The sequence below is a fragment of the Notolepis coatsorum genome, assembly GCF_963971535.1.
Source record: "Notolepis coatsorum genome assembly, chromosome: 1".
Classification (NCBI taxonomy): Eukaryota; Metazoa; Chordata; class Actinopteri; order Aulopiformes; family Paralepididae; genus Notolepis; species Notolepis coatsorum.
In genome coordinates, this window is record NC_140165.1 from 83,354,068 (window position 1) to 83,381,399 (window position 27,332).

At 44.4% G+C, this 27,332-nt stretch overlaps 1 protein-coding gene across 3 annotated transcripts in view; it reads right to left on the reverse strand.

The window, feature by feature from the left end:
- The window catches only part of camta2 (calmodulin binding transcription activator 2), a 208,073-nt gene that overhangs the window by 70,142 nt on the left and 110,599 nt on the right, over positions 1-27,332 (reverse strand). For all 3 annotated transcript variants that reach the window (XM_084332709.1, XM_084332710.1, XM_084332708.1), the window contains exon 14: positions 7,589-7,776. In XM_084332709.1, the coding sequence (XP_084188835.1) occupies positions 7,589-7,776 (188 nt within the window). The remainder of the gene's footprint in view (positions 1-7,588; positions 7,777-27,332) is intronic.

A 27,332-nucleotide genomic window follows, 5' to 3' on the forward strand; every position in this document is an offset into this window, starting at 1 on the left:
ACCCTGGGATTGGTGTGGCGATTCAAAACAGATTCGCTTCACTACAGACACAAGCCCCTGACTACGGAGCAGGGAAGGCCGGCGGCGGCGCCGACCACCAGACGGAGTGTGTACACAACACTCGCCCGACAATATGACCCGCTAGGATGTATTCTACCGTACACCACCAGGGCAAAAATGATTGTACGAGCATTGTGGGACAAGGACCAGGGCTGGGACGACCCCATTCCCGCACACCTTACATCCACCTGGAGAGAGTGGGAGATGGAGCTCCACTCACTCCCAGGCGTTAATATGCGCCGAAGCTACTTCCCACCCACGGTGAGGCCAGAGACATGTAAAATGGACTTACACGTCTTCAGTGACGCCTCAGAGGTCGCATACGGATCAGTAGCCTACTTGCGGGCCCAAGAAAGGGGGGGGAGAGATCTACACAGCATTTGTCCTCGCCCGCTCGAGAATAGCCCCACGCAAGCAACAATCTATCCCACGCCTGGAGCTCTGCGCAGCCCTAGCCGGAGCACACCTAGCCACGCTCATCCAACGTGAGCTCACCATACCGGTGTCTAGAACAATCCTGTGGTCAGATTCCACGACAGTACTCGCCTGGATCAAATCGGACTCATGCAAGTACAAAGTCTTCGTGGGAGTCAGAGTCACCGAGATTCAAGACTTAACCGAAGAGTTAACCGGAGAAACAGAGTGGCGCTACGTTGATACAAAACAGAACCCAGCTGACGTCATCACCCGGGGGATGCCCCTGGATGACCTCACCCGTCGCAATGTCTACAGTGACGGCCCAGCATTCCTAAAGCTCCCGGAAGGAGAGTGGCCCACGCCTATCCCGAGGGAAGCCAGTCAGGAGGAGGCTGAGAATAAGAAGCCTGTGTTCTGTGGATTGAGCACTGTTATCTCCGCAGACCCCAACACACTCCTGATGGGGCGGCTAGATCCTGCATTACCCCAGACAATGTACCGGCCTGAAGAAGCGAACGGCCGACGAATGTGGAGGTACAGCCAAGTATTAGCCGACAAGTTTTGGAACAGTTTCCTACTGCACTACCTACCGTCTCTACAGACCCGCCAGAAGTGGGTAAAGGAGAGAGACAATTTGACAGAAGGAACAGTCGTCATGATTATTGATCAATCACTGCCCAGAGCTATGTGGCCGGCCGGCCGCGTAAGCAAAGTGATCACCGGTGCCGACGGCAAGGTCCGAGCAGCTGAAGTGCTTGTCCAGGGTCGCACTTACACCCGTCCCGTGGCGAGGCTCATAGAACTGCCCCGACTCCCAGACACAATCGATGATGACCATGACCCTATAACCCTATGACTTTGTGAAGTTGACTGACCCCTACAGCAAACCCTTATGTGTAAATAGACAACGCGATTAATCTGTCTCTGTTTAACTGATTAGGTCTGGGACCAATCAGGGGGTGGCTGTTGTGAAGGGCCAGATTAAACCGAATATATATATTTATTTATATATATATATTTAATTGTATTTGTATATTCTCTAATATTCCCTGATATCCCTTGTATATTCCTTGTACAATATGCATTGAATATCCATTCTAGCCTACTGAACATCCCATAATAGTCTCCATTCTACTATTGGTCGAGACCTTGGTGCCAGGCTGCCATACCCCTCAGACCCAGTTCAAACGTACCGCTCCACATGTACGAACAAGTCCTAGTTCCGCGTAGGAATCTGACTACCGCACCACTAATGGGACTATTTGTTTATAGTGCGTATATATACTGCGCTACTAAAGTAGGACTTCCTTTTCAGTCCAGTTTCTTACCCTCCAATAGAGTCACAGACGTAAAGCCTCCCCGCGACGCCACGTGTGGGAGTAAGGCCAAGTTCGCCTACCCTCGGTATTGAGACATAGTGTATATTAATATTTGAATAGTCATATTTGGCACTATATCGTCGAGTTGGACGTAGTCTATTAAGCTAATAATAGTCTGTTAATATATAGTGCTTCGTGCGGTGAGAATACTACCGTAGTCAGTACCCCATCGTTTCGGGCAGAGAACTGGCTGCTTATCCAGGGTGGTTGACCCCACGTGAAGCTGCACCCGAGGAGCCCCAGAGCCGACGAGCGAGTGGACCTGTATACCGGATTATTCTACCGACGACAGCCCGCCTTCCCAGGCACGGATTATGCTTTGTATACTTTGATTATTCCATGGATAAAGACCCCCGACACTGCCGTGTGTTGGAACCCCCCCCCCCTGGAGAGGACGCAAGGTGAGGAGACGCTCTGCAAGACGAGGTCGCTTCACGTCTCTCCTCCGTGGACCGGACGACGCCGGCCCACAAAGAGTCCACCTGCTTTCATCTGTGGTCCAAGGATCGCCGGCGCATTGAACGGCACTACAGTGGGTTCACCTGGGATACCCTTGGCCGGATGAGGCAGCCGGATTCTACCCCCCCCCCCCCCTCCTACTCCTGTCGGCTTACAAGCGACCGGATTAACCCCCTCTAGTGTATCCAGTATATAATCATTAAAGTATCATTGCTGTTATTCCTTAAACTATTCCAGGTCGTATATGTACCACCTGCGCCTTCAGAGATTGGACATTCTCTATTGATATACCGACGAATACTCTTGCCATAAAAGTGCATACTAATTCCATTCATAAATGTGATTGATTTGATTAAGTGCTTGCTCTACAAACCATCGCTGTGTAGAAATAAAGACCTATTTCTAATTCGTACATTTGTGTTGGATCCGTTTCATCTACGTGACAGTGTTCATCATAATATATTTATGCCGTGTACTGGGTGGCCGAATATTAAGTACAAAGGTAGTGGTAGTAAGTATCATATCTAGTAATACAGTCAGGGAATTGTACCCCTCAGTTACAAACACCTTTAGAGTTAGAGTTATAATGAAATAACACCTTCAGGGTTAGAGTTATAATAAAATAACACCTTTAGAGTTATAATAAAATAACACCTTTAGGGTTAGAGTTATAATAAAATAACACCTTTAGGGTTAGAGTTATAATAAAATAACACCTTTAGAGTTATAATAAAATAACACCTTTAGAGTTATAATAAAATAACACCATTAGAGTTATAATAAAATAACACCTTTAGGGTTAGAGTTATAATGAAATAATTCTCCCTGTTGGAGTATACATATTTCCTTTCAAATGAGCCATACTATTGTGTCCATAATATAGAATATATGATGGGTCTGCAAACATTGTGAAAATGGTAAAAAAAATATGCTGGCGCCAGGGAGTATAGATGGAAAAACAGCATGGCAGTCAAAGAGTTAAGAGGTTAAAGTTAATTATAATAAAAACAACACCTTTATGGTTAACTCATTCAGCGGCAATCACGGAAAAAGTCGGGTTAACTCGCCATCGCTTGAGCGCCAATCACGAAAAAAGTCAGGTTTTAATCGTTATTTCTTTTATTCGCTATATCCATTCATTTTTCATCCATCCAGCCTGATGTTATCATTGGGAATGGGTCTGAGCTCGCAAAAGGCCAATACCGCCGCCTAACGCCTTGCGGCCGGTATTGCACATAATTGAAATCCCTCTGTGTTGGGCTGTGCATTGGTCTAAGAAGTCCGGTCCAGGTTTTCCTTCTTGGGCAAGGAGAGTGGTTGGCCCTCTACCGTTGGATTCGAAACACAGACATGTCCGTGGCCGGGCGGGAATGTGTTAAAGGGGCACTTTCCCAAAAATCAATGCTGATTTATATCCCACATAATCTCACACACAGTTTTGCACACATTCAGTTATTAAGAGTAAATTAGTTTGAATATGGCCACCAGTGAGTCATTGGGGACATTGAATTCTTGTGTTGTGTTAATTACAGCTCCATGAAATTATAAGGTAGCAGTCCCTATAAGGCAAGGTATTACTATTTTATAGGGCTGACCCCTATTAGTCGATTAGTCTACTAATCGGTCAAAAGGAGCCGTAGTCGACTGGCCAACCTCTTAGTCGAATATAATAATAAAAAAAAATATATATATATATATATATATATATATATTTTTTTTTTGTATCATTCTTTCCAAAAGAAAAGAGGCCTAGAAGTGTGGCTAACGCTAATGGCACGCATACCAGAGGCTAACTGCCTACGAAAACAGGCACAGAGGCACTGAAAGAGGATTTCACCCATCTAATGAACACACTAGACTAGACTAGACAAATATCAAGATTTATTACATGGCGTTTTAACATTAGCTGAAATGCTTGATTGTGATTGGTCAATAGCGCTCGGCAGAGGACCTCTGCCGAGCAATAATGACCGTTGTTCGCAGCTGCAGCAATCAAGCCCACTGACACACACTGCATCAGTGCAATCAGACACACCTGCCGGCTGCCGGCGATAATAATAATGACAGCGGAGCCACACAACAACTGCGTCTGCATTTGATCTCGTCTTGTCGATGGTGTAAAATGAATTAGGTATATTGTTAGTAAGTTAGCCATGTAATAAGCGGGATAATGTATAGCCTATACTCTGTCATTGTCGCAAAATAATTGACCGACACAGAGTTTAGAACATCTCAGAGAGGCGCCTCGGTATTCTAAACTCCGTGTCGGTCAATTATTTTGCGACAATGACCTCGTAGCTATACATTATCCCTTACGTATCCATCAGTGGACCAATTGCATGGTTTTGCAGAGGACAAGAAGCCTTCAGTCGACTCCTTCAGACATTAAGCACCCCCCACAGCCCAAATGGAATGATACAAAATTAAAAAAATATATATATTTAAATTTATTTTTTAAATATTATATATATATATATATATTTTTGTCTACCAATAGTCGACTAACGGCAAATTTTGGCCAATCATAGTCGACCATCCAAATCCTTAGTCGGGGACAGCCCTACTATTTTATCATAGTGTCGTTTTTTTTTAGCTTTTTTATTCTATTTATTTTTGGGCTTTCTGTATTTTTCACCCATCCCAATTTAGTTGTTATGCCAATTCCCTTCCTGGTCGTTGCGCGCATTGCCCCACTGTTGGCCTGGGGAGGGTGTAGAACTACTACATGCCTCCTCCCATACACGTGGAGTTGCCAGCCGCTTCTTTTCACCTGACAGCGAGGGGTTTCACTGATGGAACGCAAACAGTCAGCTTTAGAAGTCACAGGCACCTCAGGCATTTTAAATATGGAGCCTCCAGCGTGGTCACCCAGACTGGTGTTGCAAAATTGTGGATTTGATGGTGGTTTTTGTTTAGTTTCTTCTTGATCTGTGAAGCCCATGGGGGCAATTTGTTGTGATTTCGAGCTATACAAATACATTTGATTTGATTTGAAGTTATGGTTGAGTTATGGTGAGTAGGGCTGACCTTCGAAGCTTTTTTTGGCAATCGAAGCTTCGGGGCCGAGCTTCGATTTTAATTCGAAGCTTCCAAAAAAAAAAAAAAAAAAAATTAATATTTTTTTTTTTTTTTTTATCTTATGTTGTGGGACTTGTACAGCACTTTCGTAAACGTTGTTGTTTTTAAATGTGCTCTATAAATAAAGTGGGTTGGATTAATTAATTAAGTAGCCCCTTTCGTGACTGACGCATCCAACAAGGTTTCACTCGGCTGTGTGATTTAATTCAAGGTGGATCGCTGTTGTCGTTTGAACAACTTCAGATTTCATGGGAACTACCAATCCCCCAAATCAAGAATGTTTAAGATGAATGAAGTAAGATTTTGATTATTTGAAATATGGCCTGTGTAGACTAAACCAGTGGTTCCCAAAGTCGGGGTCGCGACCCAAAGGTGGGCCACGGGTGGGCCGCGAGATGATTAAAAAAAAAAAAAAAAAAAAATTATTTAGATTTTTTTTGTCAGGTCACTGAACTTAGAAGCAGGCCAGGACAGTGTTTCTAGTTGTATTCTAAAATTCTATTCTATTGTATTCTAAAATGTGACTATATGGTTTTATATTAATTTAATAAATAAACAAAAACGAAAAATCTACTTATTTCAACAAACATTTCAAACTAAATAACAGATTATGCACATAAAACGCTGAAAACAACCGAAGCAACAATAGTATTTTAATGAGGCTACTATTATTATCATTATTATTTTGCAACAAGTTAGCCCTCTCATAAATAGCACATATAAATGAATAACTAACTTGAACTAACTTAATAGGATTGAAGTGATATTTGGCTTAAAAAATCGGTCGTCTGGCAAAAAAAAAAAAAAAAAAAGCCAGACGATGTGCATTGGGCCGCGGCTCTCTGACGCCTTATTTTCTGGGCCCCGGCCTGAAAAGTTTGGGAACCCCTGGACTAAACTATGCACAGAATTATGTCAGTCTACAAGGTCCGGATTCTACATGGTCCGGCAATGTAGACCTTGTAGACTCCACTACAGACCAATTATCAGTGAATGTTCATGCATTTTTAAGAAGGGCAACTTCCACAAAAAAACAAAGAACTCACCAAAACATCTCAGTAGCACCTTATCTAAATGTTATATTTCATATATGGAGATTCATATTTATTTATGTATTGCATGCATTTCTACATTTTATTTCCTATTTTGTTTATTCATCCCAGTATCTTTCTTTCTTATGTGTGGAATTCTACAAGGTGCGCGCACACACACACACACACACACACCTACACACACACACACACACACACACACACACACACACACACACACACACACACACACACTTACATTTAGTCATTTAGCTGACGCTTTTATCCAAAGCGACTTACAAGTTCTGTATGACAAGACAGCAAGAAGGGTACAACTCTTATCAGCTGAGTAACAATGTTCATCAAAGTGTTGCGTGTTACAGTGTAGGTTAGTTTATTAGGACAAGTGCATGACAGTAAGGTTAGTCACGGTTAGATTTTTTTTTTTTTTTTTTTTTATCATTTCAGATAATGGTTGAAGAAGTGAGTCTTTAGTCGACGGCGAAAGATTGGACGGGATTCGGCTGTCCTAACTGGGATGGGTAGTTCACACACACACACACACACACACACACACACACACACACACACACACACACACACACACACACACACACACACACACACACACACACACACACACACACACACACACACACACACACACACACACACACACACACACACACACACACACACACACACACACACACACACACACACACACACACACACACACACACACACACACACACACACACACACACACACACACACACACACACACACACACACACACACACACACACACACACACACACACACACACACACACACACACACACACACACACACACACACACACCTACACAAATCGAAGTAAATTTTTTTTTTTTTTTTTTTTTAACTTCGATTTTTTTTTTAATGTTCGAAGCTTGTGCCATCGAATCGAACGTTCGAAGCTTCGAAGCATTTAAGACAGCCCTAATGGTGAGTATGTGTAGTATCTCTTCCTACCCAGTAGTACTGTTCAAGATTCAAGAGGTTTATTTGTCACATACATACCAGGGCATACAGTGAAATGCGGGTGGCCATGCCCGCTTTGATTGTGCAATAATACAATAGTAAATAAAATAAGGAGAAGATAATAAAATCCTCTGTTACCTGGCTGTGGTCTGCAGGGATGGGAGGGACTGTGAGAGGAGCCAACTGGCTGCCATTTTGTTGATGTTGATGTTGATGTTGCTGTTGATGTTGTTGTTGTTGTTGATGTCTGCTGTTCGCTGCCATTTCTGCCATCCGCCTCTCCATCTGCTCCAATCTCTCCAAGATAGACATACGAAACTGGTTGTCTGGAGAGAACGAGAGAGAGAGAGAGAGAACAAGTCAGAATTAGATTTTTTTCTTTCAAACTGACACGGAAACATCTGAAATATTCCTGATTTGTCCCAGTCTTTCCTTGCAGACTGACAAGATTGTCCCAAAATGAACCATCCAAAAGCTAACCAAAAACACATCATTGATAAACTGATCAACAACAACCTTTCTCACTCACTCTATTCGTTTCTATTTCGTTCCGTTCTTCCCGTACCGAGATCTGATCCGAACTCTCCCCCCCCCCCTCTCCCCCCTCTAGTTTGTGTACACACTTCATTCTGGGTGCGCTCTGGGTTTTGTTTACGGTTTGCGTTTTGAGCTTGTAAGCTTGCCGTAGTCGATGATGTCACGCTCGAAATGTAAACACAGGAAGTGTTCACACGGAGACTGGAGAATGGATGTTGATATAAAGATACAAATAACTAATAAATATGAAGTTATATTTGAACCTCTGTTGTCAAGCCTTGTCAATATAACCCACCCCCATTTTCTCACGAATGGAACTCTGTTGTAGAGTCCGCTTTTGATCGTTTTGCAGCGTTAACAATAACGCTAAGCTAACGGCTAACGCTAACGTTACTGCAACATACTAGTAACTCGCATCGATTATATTGAATGTCATTGATCTACTGGTCGACCGAAAATGTAAACGGGAATGTCTTAACACGACTGCGGACTCTGGATGTTGATATAAAATGAACAAATTGCCAATAAATATGAAGTTATATTTTATCACGAATGGATGGTGTTGTAGAGTCCGCTTTTGAGCGATCTACTGGTCGACCACGGCCGACTTGTTGGGCACCACTGGTCTAATAGAAATAAATGCATTCGAACAATGTTATAGACATAGCAATGGCAAACAAAATTTATGACGTTATGTCAGCACCAGGCGCCACGCCCGTGAAAAGGTACAAGCTCGCAAAGCCACACCCCCCGTTCTCCCGGGACCGACCCCGAGACCACCTCTGCCAGCTGGTCCCGTTCAGCGGGGGGTGAAACGATTCAGCGCCGTTTCGCACCCCAAAAGTGGTGAGTGAGAACACTGCCCCCCGTGCTCCGGGACGGTGATTCGGTACAAAAGGCTGAGTGTGAAAGCCCCCTTAAAGAGCCTAAAAAGAGCCCAGGGAAGAGCCTAAATCTATCCTAGAGCGGTAAGATGCAGCAATTAGAACTGTCTACCATTCTACCGTGGTGCTAGGGGGATTGATTTTGAGGTTGATTACTGTTCTTGTTATATGCCACCAGGAGGCGCAAAGCCTGACAGAATGCCGTGATGTCTGATCCCGATTTGCAGTGTTGATCGGATAGCCACAGCGCTTCATAAATAGGTCTCGAAAGCCATAGCACACATGAAAAATATTTATATCAATTTGACATTCATAACTTATGATGAAGTTTAAGACTTAGGAGCAGCCGAGATAAATCACTGATCGAACACAACTTTCCAAAAATGATTATTAATATAATATAGAGCGGTACTATAGCAGTCTCTAAACACTTCCTCTGGGGGCGAAGCCTACATCTATTCTAGAGTGGTACTATAGCAGTCTCTAAACACTTCCTCTCGGGGCGGAGCCTACATCTATTCTAGAGCGGTACTATAGCAGTCTCCAAACACTTCCTTTGGGGGTGGAGCCAAGGGCAACTGACACAGAGAGGTAGGGGCTTCGTCCACAACATGTGGATGACATCCAACTTGATTCAACACATTTAACATGTCAATCAAAGTCACTCTGCAGAGCAAGTATTGCCTTGTTGGCAACATTACAACAAGGCTGTCTTGTAGGTAGGTGTGTGTGTGTGTGGGTGTGTGTGTGTGTTCCAGTGACTGATGAACCAGCAGACTAATAAATAACTTTAAGAGGAGCTCTTAAACACAGACACACATACACACACACACACACACACACACACACACACACACACACAGTGTCAGTGACTTCAACCAGCAGGCTAATAAATAACTACTTTAAGAGGAGCTCTTAAACACACACACGCATACCGTACTGGCGTACTGTGTGTGTGTCGGACCACTGTCTCTGTGTCTCTCTGTGTCTCTCTCTCTCTCTCTCTCTCTCTCTCTCTCTCTCTCTCTCTCTCTCTCTCTCTCTCTCTCTCTCTCTCTCTCTCTCTCTCTCTCTCTCTCTCTCTCTCTCTCTCTCTCTCTCTCTCTCTCTCTCTCTCTCTCTCTCTCTCTCTCTCTCTCATGGAAACTATCCTGACCACCTTCAATCGCTCTGCCGCCAGTCGCTATGCAGTGTGTGTGTGTGAGTGTGTGGCCATGTGTGTGTCTGAGAGAGAGACTCCCCAATATAACACGATACATCAATCTGGGAATACACACACAGACACACCCATTCCACTGTAAGGCCTGAGGGACTCTGAGCTCTGCAAAAGCGACACAGTTGTCGTATGACAGACAGACAGAGACAGACAGACAGGACCCATGATTGATCCCTGCGGGACACCTTCTGTAATGGGTAAGAATTATGACTGGGCATTCCCAGTTTTGACATACTGAACTGAAGTCTCTCAGACAAATAGTTCTGAAACCATCTGCAACAAAACCAACACTGTAGTCTATTAAAAAGAAGAGAAAGGTCAGATTGATGCAAGCTTAACACATTCAGTGCCAATCACGAGTATAGTTGGGTTATCTCGCCAGTGGTTGAGCGTCAATCACGAGTATAGTCGGGTTTTGATCCTTTGATATTTTTCCTCTGATCCCCGTTCTAAATCATCATCCGGATCATTCTAGCCGTCCCTGGCTCGTTTGTATATGTTGGAATTGCAATGCCGATCGGATATCACCAGGTGGCAGTATCGTCTGTGTCTGAACTGGAATCGCATTGGCGTGGATACACGTTTTTTTTTGGTAAGGGCTCCTCCTCCTGCTTGAACAGAGATTCACATCGATCGCCTCGAAATTCCGTTGCCGAAGCGTATTTACCATCGAAACGTGTATAGACATATACACTGGTAATCGCGATGCGATCACTTGGAATTATTCTTTTTGGAATACCTTCTTGCTCAGGTAAGGTATATTCTATGTCTATTTTACCGAACCTGAAACTTGTTTTTCTAACGATCACAGTTTTGTGCTTTACCGGACGTAAAACATGCTCGACAAACACGATCACGGTTTTGAGTTAAAACGACCCCCCCCCCCCCATGGGATGATTTTGTGAAGGTACATGTCATATACCTTTGATTTGGGAGTATTTTGGGGTTTCAGGGGATCAACCAGAACGGTTTGGGTTTATTGCACATAACGCGTTTTATCTCGCGATCTATGGAAAAAGACTGGATTATCTTGGAAATGCGCAATGTTTAGCGTGTAATAAACTACAAACTACAGTGTGCAGAAAAAAACTCTTTTTTCCATGTTGGACTACAAGTAGTGTCTGTCAAATGAGCCACACCATTGTCTCCACAGCTATAATACAGAACACACACACAGCTCTGCAAACATCGTGAAACACTGCGAAAATGACCATTTTAAGCTGGCCTTGAAGTGGCAGAGATGTGGACAGCTTATGGCGCTGAAAGTGTTAATACAGAGAAATGCTATTTGTATTGGTAATGTTATTTACCAATAATTCCAGGATTTTTGCTAGACAGGACAGTTTGGAGATCACCTCACAATGTACACATGATTATGATTATTAACTCAATCAGCGCCAGGGGTCGGGGCGCCAGAGGGCGCTAGAGCGCCATCGCTTTAATCAATGGGGAGACTGCAACATTTGCTAGTGCTTAAAATATACCGTACTTTTCGCACTATAAGCCGCACCTGACTATAAGCCGCAGCAGCTAAATTGAATTATATAAGCCGCACTGGACTATAAGCCGCATGTGTTTTAATGTTTAATTACCATATGTAAGGAGTGGAGCCTGCAGCTTAATTTGACTTAACACGGGAAAAATCACCCGGCCCGGACACGGAAAGGATTGACAGATTGATTGCTCTTTCTCGATTCTGTGGGTGGTGCATGGCCGTTCTTATATTGAGCTTTAAGTTCCCACCTCTACAGAGAATGACTCCCATTGGGACACAATATTGTCGGACAAATAACAAGAATTAACTCATTTACAAGTTGTATTAAGCAAATAAGGGAACAGATAAATAACATTTCAATGCAGTAAAAAAAGCAATATTTCGATTTTCGGGTTTTGTCCACATATAAGCCGCACCGTTATATAAGCCGCAGGGTCGAAAAATGGGGGAAAAAGCCGCGGCTTATAGTCCGAAAAGTACGGTATCTTATATTATAGCTATGGGTCTAATACACACGTCGATTGTCAGTGAGTTGCTTCCAGTCAACATGCACAAAACAGATTGTTTTTTCATTTGATGTCCTGCAAAAAGATTAATCCAATTCCTGATCGCCATTCCAAATATTGATCACGTTTATTGATCCAACGTTATATGTCCGAAAGGCATAATCCACGCTGCTCTCAGTCTCCCCAGTCCATGTGTTATAACGATACTGCATGCCCGAGAAGGAAAACCTGGACCGGACTTGTTAGATCAGCGTACAGCCCAAGGGGAAAGGATTTCAATGATGTGCAATACCGGCTGGAAGGCTTAGGCGGCGGTATTTGCCCTTTTGTGAGCTCAGACCCATTCCCAATGATAATATCAGGCTGGATGGATGAAAAATGAATGGATATAGCTAATAAAAGAAATAACGATTAAAACCCGACTTTTCTCGTGATTGGCGCTGAACGGTTGGCGAGTTAACCCAACTTTTCTCGTGACTGCCGCTGAATGAGTTAAGAGGGGGCCCCATGTAATTAATATCAAGAAATGACCAGCATCAGCTAAATGTTTGTTAAATATCTGTTCAGATGTTAAGCAATCATCAAATCTGACATGTGTAGTTAAAGAAATAGCCACCTAAATTTGATTAGAATTCACTGTGATTAAGTCCAAATAATAATTAGATTTGCCATTCCTCACAGATGATGTGCGTTTGTTTCTAATGTGTCTAAATGGAGACCAATGGGATGGATCCCCAGAGTGTCTGGCAAGTGACCAGGCTCTGTTCCTTTCCTTAACACATTAACTGCCACGCTGTTTGCCCCTCTCATACCACTCTCTGCCACCACTCTAAGCCTATGGAGATGTTCACCTTCTTTGCAGGGCTATAACTTTTTAAATTGTATTGCTAAATTGACATTACTATGGCCCATTCAAGTTCAACATCGATTATCTATCGTTCAGGATGTAGGAACGTTATACTTTTTCATTCATAGATTCATATGAAAATACCGTCTAGAATATAAATATGTTTTTATCGTTTTCTGCAGTAATTCCTAGAACGTGAGTTATAGGCATAAACGCATATATAGATTATCAACTGCCGTTTGTTGCCGATACACCCTATATAAAAAAATTTCAACTGTACATGATCCTAAACGTTATGACTCATCATGCGCGGATGAACGGGGGGGGGGGGGGGGGGTCGTTTATAATTCCGTGATCGTCAGTAAATGCTTTATGTAGTATGGGTGATATATTGATCAGAGCAGTTTGCATTAATAATAATAAACAATGACGCTGAAAGTAACGTTACTGTCCTCTTACCGTTCGCCGATGAGACTGGAAGAAAAAGATCCCACTTATTTGACGGCGATCTACTAGATCCATTTCCGGTTTGTATGGCGAAATAAACGCCCAAATCATATCGATTATTGAGTTATGGCAGCGACCCATATACACGGATGTGTGTCTAGAGTCCCGCAACAATATGTGCCTGCCGGACGCATTTCCCAGATGCACGGAGATCACCAGAGATCCATTTCCGGTTGTAACTCGCCCGATCATCCACCAGGCGTCGGTATTGAAGCGTTGCACGGTTGTGCCGAGTCCCACTGTCTCAGCCGAGGCTGGCTGAGGGAATTATGAATACCATGGCGAAAAAATTAAATATGATCTCAATAACGTCGTACGCCGTGGATTGGCAGAATTCGCATGACCTTGAAACACGTTATACGACGTTTATGGCGCCCAATGTGTTAAAGGGCTCATATTTTGCAATTGTTTTCACTATTTGGGCAATTTTACACAATTCCTGTGAGTCTATGGAACTGTGAGTAAGGTTTTTTTTTCAATAAAATTCATTGTTATGTATTTTTAATCAAGTACTTTTTTTTATTTTTTTTATTCGTTTATTTGGACGGGACAATGCAAAATTAATGAACACTGTGGAGTGTAAAAATTGCCGGATTTAGCACGAGGCTAATTTCCATCCGTTGTCCCTTTGGTGTCCCTTTGGTGCACCACTTTCTGCCCTTGCAAAGTCCAAGCTGTTTTTGGCTGGGCTCCGCCCATACTCGCAATGCGCTTTGAGTGACAGTCACCCACCTGCACTGGCAGATACCTTTGGGGGGGGGGGGGGGGGGGGGGGGAATGAGAGAGAGAGAGAGAGAGAGAGAGAGAGAGAGAGAGAGAGAGAGAGAGAGAGAGAGAGAGAGAGAGAGAAAGAGAGAGAGAGAGAGAGAGAGAGAGAGAGGCTCTCATATACGCAATTTGTGTGTGCGTGTCTCTGTGTGTTTTCATGTGTGTCTATGTGTGTGTGCTGACGCATGGTTCTGTGGGACTAATTAATTTCGCTGCGGGGGGCATAATCCCACGGGACAATTCATTGGTAACTTGTTTCAAATAACAATATACCCCCGTGAATATTATTGCACGGATCGGAATACGGGCACGAGCGCGGGCTCTTATAAACGTATCACAGTTGATTGTGGGCGGGCGGTGGCAGATCAGAATTCTTACATGTCACAGATCGACGTAAATTCAGAATGGCTTGGTTTAGTGGGGGAGGTTTTTGTCTCAGCTGAACTGGAGGAATGGGACTGAATGAGAATTTCACATCTAGTCAGTGTTGGTACAAGTTAACCCCACATTGCTAGAAAACAATGCAAACCACTGGAAAAGGCCATTTATAAGATAGTTCCCCTTTAAATAAATGTGGGTGTAAACCAAGAGGTTAATCTATCCTTTATTCTACATTTCTTGAAAGTTGCATGTTTGTTAATGACTGAGAGAATGGTTTTTATGAAAGGAATCAACCGATATCACATTTTAATGGCGATATCGGCCGATAATATCGGACATCATTTCTATAGAAATGTAAAAAAAAAAAAAAAAAATAATAAAAAATAAAAACCGATACCGATATTTTCCGATATCACATTTTAATTCCGGTAGGCCGATAATATCGGACATCCCTAGTTTTTATGAAAGGAATCCAGTGTAATTTCAACATCAGGGATTTGAGAAGTATAGTGAATATCATTGTGGTCAATTAAAAAAGCGAAAATGTATTTTGATAATATTGAATATTGAGATTGTGTTTTCCTTAAAAGTAGAATAAAACAGAATGTAATACTAGCATAGAACTGAATAGAGTAGAATAGAACTGAACATAATGTAATAAATGGACTGCCTTTATATAGCACGTTTATCCAAATCGCTTTACAAATTATGCCTCACATTCACCTAGGGCTGTCTTAAATACTTCAAAGCTTCGAAGCTTTGTTCGATGGGCATGGGATTCGAATATGAAAATAAAATTTGATTATAAAAAAAGAAAATAATAATATGATTATTTTTTTTATTTACATTTTTTTTGTGCAAAATCAACTCTGCCTCTCTTTGTTAACTACATCAAGCAATGCAGTTCGTTATTTAAGATGAGGTCGGACTCGGCACTGACAGATTTGTGTTCATTGTGCTGCTTTTATAAAGCCTCAAATGACGGCTTACAATATTTCATGAAAGCAAAGTGTTTTGTTTGTCTAAGATTTAAAAAGGTTTAAACTTTACAGCACTGACAAAATTGAACAAATTGCTGTACAAGTCCCAAAACATAATTTTTTTTTTATTATCTCGAAGCTTCGAATTCCAAAAAAGAATTCGAAGGTCAGCCCTACATTCACCCATTCACTCACACACTGACGGTGGAGGCAACCATGCAATGTGGCAACCTGCTCATCGGGAGCAGTTAGGGGTTAAGTGTCAGTTAGACACGCTGTCGGGAGGAACTGAAACCGAGAACCTTCTGATTACCAGATGACCGATTTACCTGCTGAGACACTTGTAACCCAGGTTTCAGATTCATAACTATTTAGTTATAGGAACATAAATAGTTAATTAATGCCATTGAATAAGAACATAAATAGTTAATGTTTTTATTGGGTCATATGTATATTCATATGAGATTAGCAACGTTTGACCAAATCCTTTGAATTGCCTCACTGCCCTTTAAATTACCCCATGACGCAAGATGGGTGTCACAACAGCCACGCCTTGCCTTACGGCAGGTGAGCCTTGCCATACGGCAGATGAGATTACAGATTGAAACGAGACTGACACAGCTGAATGCTGCTGGATACTGAAATGAACTAGCACCACAAAATAGTTATCAAACAGCCATAAAAGATTCCCACAGTTACAAAACCGAAGAAGTTGTTGCAGTTAAAGAGCATACCATTTCCGGAAGCGGTTTTGGTGAGTTTCATCAATATTGTGCTGTCCATTGTCAAATGTACAAAATCGCTAGCTCAAGGCTAATCAGCTAATAATGTAGCTTCATCCTGAGTCATGCTAGCGAAGCTCCAAGCTCAATTTGGTTAAATGAAAACTAGAAAGAAACCATTTCAGAAGTACTTAAAATTGTATTGATATGCTGTACGATAAGAACATGGTCTATATACATTTTGACTGCTTTTGAGAGTTTAATATGGAATGTGAGGAATGTTCCCATATGCTAGCGCACTTTAGCCTAACTTAGCATAAGACAGATGGATATTCCCACGTGCTGTGATAAGGTAGCCTACTTTAGCTTAGCATAGCTAAAAGTAGCCTGATTGATTATTCATTCTAAAAGCAATGAAAAGATGATGAAGCGATAAAAGATGGTAAATAGCTTTTATTTTCTGAATGCCTGTATAACGCAGGCCAGGTTTTTCTAGCACCCCGTTCCACTCCCGGGAAGAAGTTCCCAGGAGTCCCGGCCGACCACCATTCACCACGTGTGCCCACGCGGGACGAGGCAGTGTGCCGGACCGACACAAGATGGCGAGCCAACCCACTGAACCTCAGACCTAGATCAAGGCTATGCCGGCCTGATCTGATTACCCCTGTTGCCTCAACAACTGTTGCCTCAACAGCCTGGTAGGATTGTGAAATTGCCTTCCTCATTCCCAGTGAGGAGGTGGATCAGGAATTAACGAAGTAATTGAACTTGAGTCACAAGAACTTCCAAGGACTATATTTTGGTTCTGGGTGATTTCAACAGCGCGAGTCTTAAAAAGGTGTTGCCGAATTTCTATCAGCATGTGACCTGTCCCACCAGAGGCGAGAACATATTAGACCATGTATACTCGCAATTTAAGAATGGGTACAAATCACAGGCCATCACAGTCCATTCGGCAAATCGGACCACGCCACCATCTTTCTTTTGCCAAAGTACAAACAAAGTCTCAAGCGCGTGCCGGTAGTATCTCGAGAGGTTAAGCGTTGGACTGTGGAGTCAGAGGAGACACTCCAGGCTGCACTTGAATGCACAGACTGGAGTGTGTTCCGTGATAACACAGCCAATATTAACGAATACACTGAAACGGTGCTTGACTTTGTCTGTACTCTGGTAGAAGAAACAATCCCCTCTACCACAATTAGAGTTTACCCAAATCAAAAGCCCCTGGGTAGATAAATCCGTCCGTGAGGCTCTGAAAGTGCGCACCTCAGCCTACAACGCCGGGCTTGTGACAGGCAACATGAATGACCACAAGGTGGCGAGATACAACGTCAGGAGAGCAGTAATAGAGGCAAAACGGCAGAACAGGCTGACTCTAGAAGTATGTGGCAAGGCCTCAGAACGATGACAGATTACAAAGGCACCTCCCTCAAACTGAACAGTGACATCTCCTTAGCAAATGATCTCAATACCTTCTATGCGAGGTTTGAGGCGGTGAATAACAACACCAGCCGACAAACCACTGCAATGGAGGGGGGGCGCTGCTGATGGAGATTCAGTGTTCAGAATAACAGAACATGAGGTGAGGAGGACCTTTAAGAAAGTGAATATCAGGAAGGCAGCAGGACCGGACGGCATCCCCGGCCGCGTCCTAAAAGTCTGTGCCGACCAACTGGCCCCGGTATTCACTGACATATTTGTCCTTAGAACAGGCTGTCATCCTCACCTGTCTGAAGAAGTCCACCATTATCCCTGTACCCAAAAAATCTACGCCCGCTTGCCTCAACGACTACCGCCATGTAGCTCTCACCTCCATAGCCATGAAGTGCTTTGAGAAGCTAGTGAAGGGCCACATCTGTTCCTCCCTCCCCATCAACCTGGACCCCCTGCAATTTGCATATCGCCCCAACAGGTCCACGGAGGATGCCATAGCCCATGTGCTGCACACAGCAGCATCACACCTGGACAAGAGGCAGGGAAACTATGTAAGAATGCTGTTCATCGACTACAGCTCAGCATTCAATACCATAGTCCCCTCCAAACTCATAGCCAAGCTCAGGGACCTGGGCTTGAACTATGACCTCTGCCAGTGGGACTTCCTGACGGGTAGACCCCAGGTGGTAAGAGCAGGCATCTGCACCTCCTCATCCATCACGCTCAACATAGGGGCCCCCCAGGACTGTGTTCTGAGTCCCCTCCTCTACTCCCTGTACACACATGACTGTGTGGCACAGCGGAACAACAACACAATCATCAAATTTGCCGATGACACAGTAGTGGTGGGCCTGATCTCTGCCAACGACGAGAGGGCCTACCTGGAAGAGGTAGAGAATCTGTCGCAGTGGTGTCAGGAGAACTGCCTCTCCCTGAACGTCAGCAAAACAAAAGAGATGATTGTGGACTTCAGGAGGTCGGGGGTCAGGGACTACAGCCCCCTCAGCATCGACGGGGCACCGGTTGAGAGAGTGAACAGTTTCAAGTACCTTAGAGTCCACATATCCGAGAACTTGACATGGACCACACACATTGACAGTGTTGTGAAGAAGGCACGGCAACGCCTCTACTTCCTCAGGCGCCTAAGGAAGTTCCAAGTCAGTCAGAAGATCCTTAAGAACTTCTACTCATGCACAATAGAGAGCATCCTGACTGGCAATATCACCTCCTGGTTTGGGAATAGCACCGCACAAGACCGTAGCAGACTACAGAGAGTGGCCCGTTCAGCCGAACGCACAATTGGAGGGGGGCTTCCCACTCTCCAGGACATTTACAACAAGCGGTGCATGGGTAAGGCTAATATAATTATCAAAGACTCCAGCCACCCAAACAACTGCCTCTTTGAACTGCTGCGGTCAGGCAAGCGATACCGGAGTCTCATGGCAAGCACAGAGAGACTCAGAAGAAGCTTCTATCCCCAGGCCATCAGGATGCTCAACGAACAATAACACTATGTAACAACCATCAAATGCACTCACAGCACACACATCCACACGCACACACTCACTTTAAACAAACAACTCACTGCAGCACCCACTTTACCCACTTTAGAACACCTAAACACACTTTATATTTATTGGTAAAGAATTTGCACTACAACCCATACCTCATTACACCTTACTGTAAATTGTACCTCATCCCATTTCTGCTTTGTACTGTATATAGTATATTGTATTGTAACTCAGTTACTTCTACTCTGCATTGTACATTTTATATATGTATATACTGAACACTTTTGTCTACATACTTGACTTCTATTTTATACTGCTATACTTATTTTATATTTTTGTCTAGCACAGTCCCTGGAGCGTAACAGAAAGAAGCATTTTGTATAAAAGTATTCTGTACTTCTGTATGACAACTAATAAAGTTAAAACTTGAAACTTGAAGAAACTTGGACCATCATATCCTTTTCTATGACACGAACTGATTGAACGAGAACACAAGGACTTCCAAGGCAGGGGAGGAAACTAACTTTTTGGCTTACCAGCCAACTGGCGAGTAGATGATTTTTTTTACCAGCCAAACTGATTTTTTTACCAGCCAAAAATAAATCGCTAATTGTGATAATTACTTCTTTGTATGTCTTCGTCTAAATTGATCAATCATAGTAATAATCACACCGTGTCTCTACTCTTGAATGTTTATTAGCATAAAACATTAATAAGTGTCTCTACTCTGCACAATATTAGCATACAACATGTATTAATCACACTGTCTCTACTCTTCAAAATATTAGGATATCACATATTAACATGAAAGAGGGAACTATTCTGGACTGGGTTGGGCTGAACTGGGCAGTAAAATATGCTGGGCTGGACTGGGTTGGGCTGAACTAGGCAGTGAAAGATGCTGGGCTGGACTGGGTTGGGCTGGTCTAGGTTGGACTGGGTTGGGCTGGTCTAGGTTGGACTGGGTTGGGCTGGTCTAGGTTGGACTGGGTTGGGTTGGACTGGGTTGGGCTGGTCTAGGTTGGGCTGGGCTGGGCAGTGAAAGAACCAAGCATTTCACTGTAATGTAATAGCTAAATAAAACAACTTGAACTTGACTTGTTACATTTGCACTCTGGTTGTATGCCAAACGTATTCTGGTTGTACTGTACTTGTGCTGTATGATGACAATACATTGGAACCGAATCTCATGACAACGCTAGGGGTTCAGCAGGTGTATTCTGAATGCCAAGTATGACAACATCACCGTATAATAAAATGTCACTCGGCTGCATTTAAGCAAAGCCGCTCAGTATAGTCCACTATGTTGAATGCGCGTTATGGTAGCTTGATGCTAGGTAGCTAGCCGGCTAATGCTGGTTAGCCTCACGCCCACTTGTCATTCTCATCCGACTCGAAGGAGAACGTCGTGTGCTGTTGTTCGCCCCCATGTCAGACTGCACTGATATCCGAAAGCGACGACTCTACATGCAATTATTTTCATCCACGATGTGTTTTTGTCTAAGTTTGTCTACGTTGTCAAGCCGGTGACAGGAGTTTGTAGGTCCGCGCGGCGTTATTTTTTTTCCGTAGCCGCATTTTGCGGAGACGCTCTCTGATTGGCCACTGACTGACACTCTCTGATTGGCCACTGACATGTGCGCCCAATCGCGTGACGAGCTGTGTCTTTGCCCACAGCAGCAAACTACCTAACGCCTGGTTTATCACTGGTTAAGCTTAGGCGACTCTTTCGAAGTTGGTTAACACTTTGCCGCCCAACCACAAGTTAACTCGTGTTTCGATTCCACCCGTTGAGGACCAGAGCCACGAGTTAACTCGTGGCAAGTTTTTTTTTTTTTTATCCACTTTTTCTCCCATTTTCTATATTTTCTCCCATCCCAATTTCGTATCATCCAATTCAACCCTCCCCTGTCACGAACGCTGTTTCTTGCCTCCCACAAGCCGGCTGCAATGTGGACTAAGTCATACATAGCACAAGTCCCCTCCGGTACTTGAGGTAACAGCAGTCGCATCTTTTCACCTGCGCAGCTCGATCTCTCAGTGGCGAGGAGTAACGCGTGGGAGGCTCACGCTGCCCCCGACACTTCCTGATTCTACTGCGCAGGCGCACCAACCGACCTGTAGGAGTCGCTGTCCACAACGCCTGATCCCCACCAATCAGTTTCCCACCCCCTAATACGGCCAATGTGTATTAGTATGAACGACCAGCTAAACTGAAAGCAATGTGGAGCGCTGGGCTCGAACAGGCAAGCCCAGCGTCTCCGTCATTTGTGGTGAGCGCCTTGCCCACTACGCCACGTAGCCGCCCCACTCGTGGCAAGTTGTTATTGTTTTATTCCATATTAATAACGGTATTAACGTCCCTGATCGACTTGCAGGATCTACCCGCATACTTGATTTCCGAAACATGCAATACCGGCCAGATCCTCTTAGGGGCGCCATCGCTCCACTGCAGTATCAGTGGAATGGGATTTTTTATTTTTTTATTGTCTAGGGGCGTTTCATATGAGCCTGGATCCCAGCCGAACATCCTCCATCTTTGATCACGTTACCGAACGCAGATTTCAGCCTGGAATAATGGGATTTATGATCAGCAATGGACATATCGATCGACCAGATGCCGATGAATAATGACGAAATGCTGCCGGCGATCACATGGCCTGACGGTAGGATACTATTCACCCAAATTACAGCCGGATTGGACATTGTTGTAACACGCAAGCGATCGATCAGTTGAATGTGGCTACTTGAACGCACACTGTATTGCTAATCAATAATATTAATCGGTGTCCCCCGCCGCCCCCATTTCATCCATAGATGCTCTGTAATAGTCCGGATGCTAAGCAGTTTGTTTTATTTCATTCGTATATATACAACAGAAATGGCGTTTGATATAACGTGACTAGCCTTTAGCCTCATATCTACCTTCCCAGAAAAAAGACGAGACGAAAACTGCGATAAAGCTTATATTCACGACGCTATAAAATGACAACCAACGATGGATTTTTATTTTCTTTAAGCCATTATGAAGGCACGGTTTATGCACTCAAGTGACAATGAGAATGGACAGATAGCAATACTATAAAGTATATATATAGCTGTTAGAAAGTACATCGGTTTGTTGACAAACCCTGGTCGTCCAGAACCATATTACACTGCAAACCGTGGTCGCCAATGTGTTAAGGTTAGAGTTTGGAATCAGGGCTGATGTTCTATCGCCCTGCTCTAAGACAAACTCTAACCTTAACCAACTTCGAAAGAGTGCCTAAGCTTAACCGGTGTAGAAACAGGCGTCACACGATTGGGCGCACATGTCACATGAAGTGGCCAATCAGAGAACGTCTCCGCAAAATGCGTCTACAAAAAGAAATTACGCGTAAGCGCGCAGTGGTCTGTCCACTTCCCCTAGATGCGCGACATCTTCTAGAAAACGAGTGTTCATTGGAGGAGCTTAGAGCGCATCTGTACAACGATGATGTTCATTGGTTATGGTCGGATTATTATGAGGCGCAAATGGGAGGAATCAAGGGGGGAGTCAGAGTTCGGCTTGTGCCAGAGAGCGAATCAGCAGATTGCAGAATGATTTTTTTGTTTTGTTTTGTAATTACTAGTACTCGCCAGACTGGCGAGTGCTCTTCATGAATCACTCGCCAAACGTAAAAGATACTCGCATTTGGCGAGTAAAGTGGCCTAATTTCCTCCCCTGTTCCAAGGGCTTTGACCCCATTCACCTTTTGTATTTTGATATTGTATTTTGTATTTGATTGATGCACATTGTATATATGGGTACTGATATTTCTCCTATAAGAAGGGAGAGTTAAAGGGTAAATGCACCCAGTAAGATACTTGGACCACTGATATTTCTCCTATAAGAGGGAGAGTTAAAGGGTAAATGCACCCAGTAAGATACCTGAACTACTGATGTTCTCCTGTAAAGAGGGCAAGTTAAAGGGTCAATCTACCCAGTAAGATACTTGAATCTCACTGATAACATATTGATTATAGTTGAATCACTGCTGGTTCTCCTGTAAAGAAAGATGGTTTAAAGGGTCATTCCACCTGATAAGGTATTTGCATTCCTATAACCTTGAATATTTCTATTGGTACTTTGTTCGTATTACACCTGCAAAGAAAGAGTTTAAAGGGTCATTTCACCTAATAAGGTACTTGCATTCCCTGCACACTTAAAGGTTTAAATTAATATGTTTAAACACTTACCTATTGAAATGATAAACTGATAGAGTTTACTGAACGATAAACTATTATAGAGTTTACTGATCATACGGTTATCCTATAACCATAGTTATATGAGTATAGCGAGCGCTCTGCTCGTAGTGGAACCTTATCCCTTTCAATCTAATTCTGAATAAAATGTCTCCACAGGTACACACCCATCCGCCTGGCCACACCCACATCCGCTCCTCTACATAAGTGGGGACGTGGCCATACTAACAGCTCCTTCCCAAGTCTTTCACCACCGAAGGCAAAGACCACGGGGTCCTCAGTGAGTCCGAGCAGAGCGCTCGCTATACTCATATAACTATAGGATAACCGTATGTTATATTATCGTTTATTTATTTGCACTAGCACTAAATGCACTTGGGACAATGATGGTATGTTATTATTATTGAGGACATTGGGACATTGATACTTTATTATTACATGGCGTTTTCACATTCGCAGAAATGCTTGCTTGTGATTGGTCAATAGCCCCCGACAGCGGTGAATTATTTTTCGATAACCACCAGTGATTATTGTTTTTCGCAGCTGGAGTAATCAAGCCCCACTGACACACACTGTTTCAGTGCAGCCAATCAGACACACCTGCCGGGCTGCCCGCGATAATAATAATCACTTTATTTGGGCTGACAGAGCCACAGAACAACTGCGATTTGTCAAATGAATTAGGTATATTGTTAGTAAGTTAGCCATGTAATAAGCAGGATAATGTATAGCTATACTCGGTCATCATCGCAAAATAATTGACGTTCACTGACGTTTAAAACACCTCGCCGAGGCGGCTCGGTATTTTAAACTCCGTGTCGGTCAATTATTTTGCGACAATGACCTCGTAGCTATACATTATCCCTTACATAGCTTACGCTCTGCTCGTAGTGGAACACAGGAGCTGAGCAGAGCGGAAGCTCGACAAATGTACCCGCTGAGGCCCCCCACAACCATCAGAACCGGGGAGGACCCGAGCCCCCGGACCCCCCTAGAGGGGGACGGAGGGAATCAAATCTGACTGTGCGAAGAGGGTTTAGCAACTCAAACACACAGGGTGAGCAGATCGTGGGACTTACCTTCACACAGAAGAACCCACGACTACACAGGCGCGCATCCCACATGCCACTAGGGAACGAACGGGAAGAAGAAAAAAACCTGTTACAATCCCTAACATCACAGGGTCAAGGTCAAGAACCCAACCCCATGGCAAGGCCGTAGCAGCGGAGCGCGAAGGAGGACCCAGCCCCAGGAACAGCCTGAGGGTCAGGACCCCCCGGAAATGGGGCCTGGTGAGGCCAACGATGCCGCAGCATCGAGACCCCACCAGACGGTCACTAGTGACACCACCCCCCACATCGCCAGCGTATCGGACAGGGCTCATCCAAGAGCAGGCCCTTCCCCCCTACAGCACGCAACACAGTGGGACCAGGCAGCGCACCGGGGAGACAACCCCCAAAGAGGTTGATCCCTCAATCCTGGCAACAGGTCAAAAGCATAACTCGACCTGCGCCCGGAGCACTGCGGACTAGACAGGCGCCTAAGGGGTCTACTGAGAACAGTACCCCAGCGGAAGGGGCGTTCGGTATGCTGTGCACTAGGGCTGTCTTAAATACTTCGAAGCTTCGAAGCTTTGTTCGATGGCACAAGCTTCGAACATAAAAAAAAATCGAAGTAAAAAAAATATATATACATTTTTTGTAATTATTTTTTATTTTTACATTTTTTTGCCTCCAAAATCTTGCGCCTCCATTCCAATGAAACGAAAGTAAGCGGCGCCTTCCTGCATCCATTCCAATGAAACGAAAGTAAGCGGCGCCTCGACTCCACCTCTCTACAACAAGCACGTGGAGATTATCTGTGTTGAAAACAACAAGGACATGTGCAGCAGACATGTCGACAAAGAAGCAAAGCAATGCCGTTTGTTATTTAAGACTATGTCGGACAGATTTGTGTTCATTGTGCTGCTTTTTTAAAGTGTCCCGACCCATATAAAAATATGTCTTAATAAAACGTGCTTAATTAAGTCGAATTCTGCCTTTGTCTCTATCAACTACATATAAATATTTATATAATTGTTTGCTTGATAGACGAAGGTTGCAACATAATTATGTAATGTCATGTCGTTGGCTGTGAGAGTAGCCCCACTGCACCCAAGCAGGGCAGCCGAGTGAAACCTTGTTGGCTAAGGGGCTACTTAATTAATTAATCCAATCCACTTTATTTATAGAGCACATTTAAAAACAACAAAGTTTACCAAAGTGCTGTACAAGTCCCACAACATAAGACAAAAAAAAAGCTTTAAGCTTCGAATTAAAATCGAAGCTCGGCCCCGAAGCTTCGATTGCCAAAAAAAGCTTTGAAGGTCAGCCCTACTGTGCACCATGTCGCAGCCTCCACAAAAACCCGACCCCCTAGAGAGGCCGAGGCAGAGAAGGCTGACATGATTGGCAGACGTCATAAAAAGTGCGGGGGCACACTCGCAGGCAGACGGGGTCAAGCTTGGCCTAACCCAAGAGTCGACTCCGCTATCAACACACCGGGGAACCAACCACCTCCCTATGTTTAGTTTAACAGGAGGCGGTTGTTCCCTTAACCCCCCCAAGAAAAAACTCCGAAACACACCTGCGCGTATACACGGGCTATACAGCAGTACAAGCGTTTCAGTTTTCAAGAAGGGGTTAACCCAGGCCGACGAGAACGAGTCCGGACCTGGGCCCGGCGGACCGGGATGTACACAGGGATGCCAGAGGGGTACAAAAGAACCACCTTGACAGCCCCCTCCCAGCCCCGCCAAGCAGGGGAAGGGAGGGGCGAAAAAGAATGGGGAAGGACCAGGCTCCTTAGCACAGCGCAAGGTACAACACAATATGGACCAAGCAACAGTGAAGGATAACACGCAGTGACATAACCACGAACACACCTCCATAACATCAAACCCTGCAATGCCCGGGCCAACCCGGCATTTTCCCCCTGAAAAAGCGCAAAGTCCTTCAGGGTACCAGAACAGCAGATCTGCGCCCCGGAGGACAACGGGTTAACTGACCTGGTCCGGCGCGACCAGAACCAGTCCTGTGTCCTAATCACGCCACCATCCCCAGTCCTAAGAGGGGGGTAGGTACGCGTGTCGATCTAAAACATCACAGAGGGCGCCACCAAGACTGTCAGAACATGAATGCACCGCGCCCGGTGGCCCACCCCATGGGCGTGAGACCCCTCCGCCAATGCTTTGATCTATTCCGTCATCTCCCCCAGAGATGAACGAGAATTCGTCGAGACTAACCTAGTACACTGGCGCTCGGAAGAGATAAAATCTCCATCCTAGTTGCTCCATAAAAAACGCAGTTTCCATGATGAGCAACCAAGGCCAGGGCCAGCACTATGTACACGTCGAGACCCAAAACACATCAATGGTAATTCTAACAAGAACCCAGATAACGTTCCCTCCAAGCGGCCTGGGACGAGCGGCAGGAAGCTGGCCAAGAGACACAGATATGGGTCCCATATGACGCGTCTGAGGGAAAACACCCCTGTCAACCCTGCTCTGTATAAAAGAGAGGAAACAGGGAACCCCCAGAGAGGCCTCCCACGTGAGTAATAATTGAATGAAAAGATATATGTAACATTGAGCTACGTGACCAAAAGCTCAACACATATGTAACAGAGCGCAGAGCAGAAAACAAAGTTTTCACGCACCGCATAACCCAATCTGACAATAACAGCGGTCCACAACATGGAGCCTGAAAAGAACTCGCGGAAGTCTCACGACCAATAGAAACGCGCCCAGTGACGTACTCTATGGCGGGGGGAATTCCGTGACCCACCTGCCCAAATATGGCGTGGGACCAGGGAACTCCCTCCCCCCCCCCC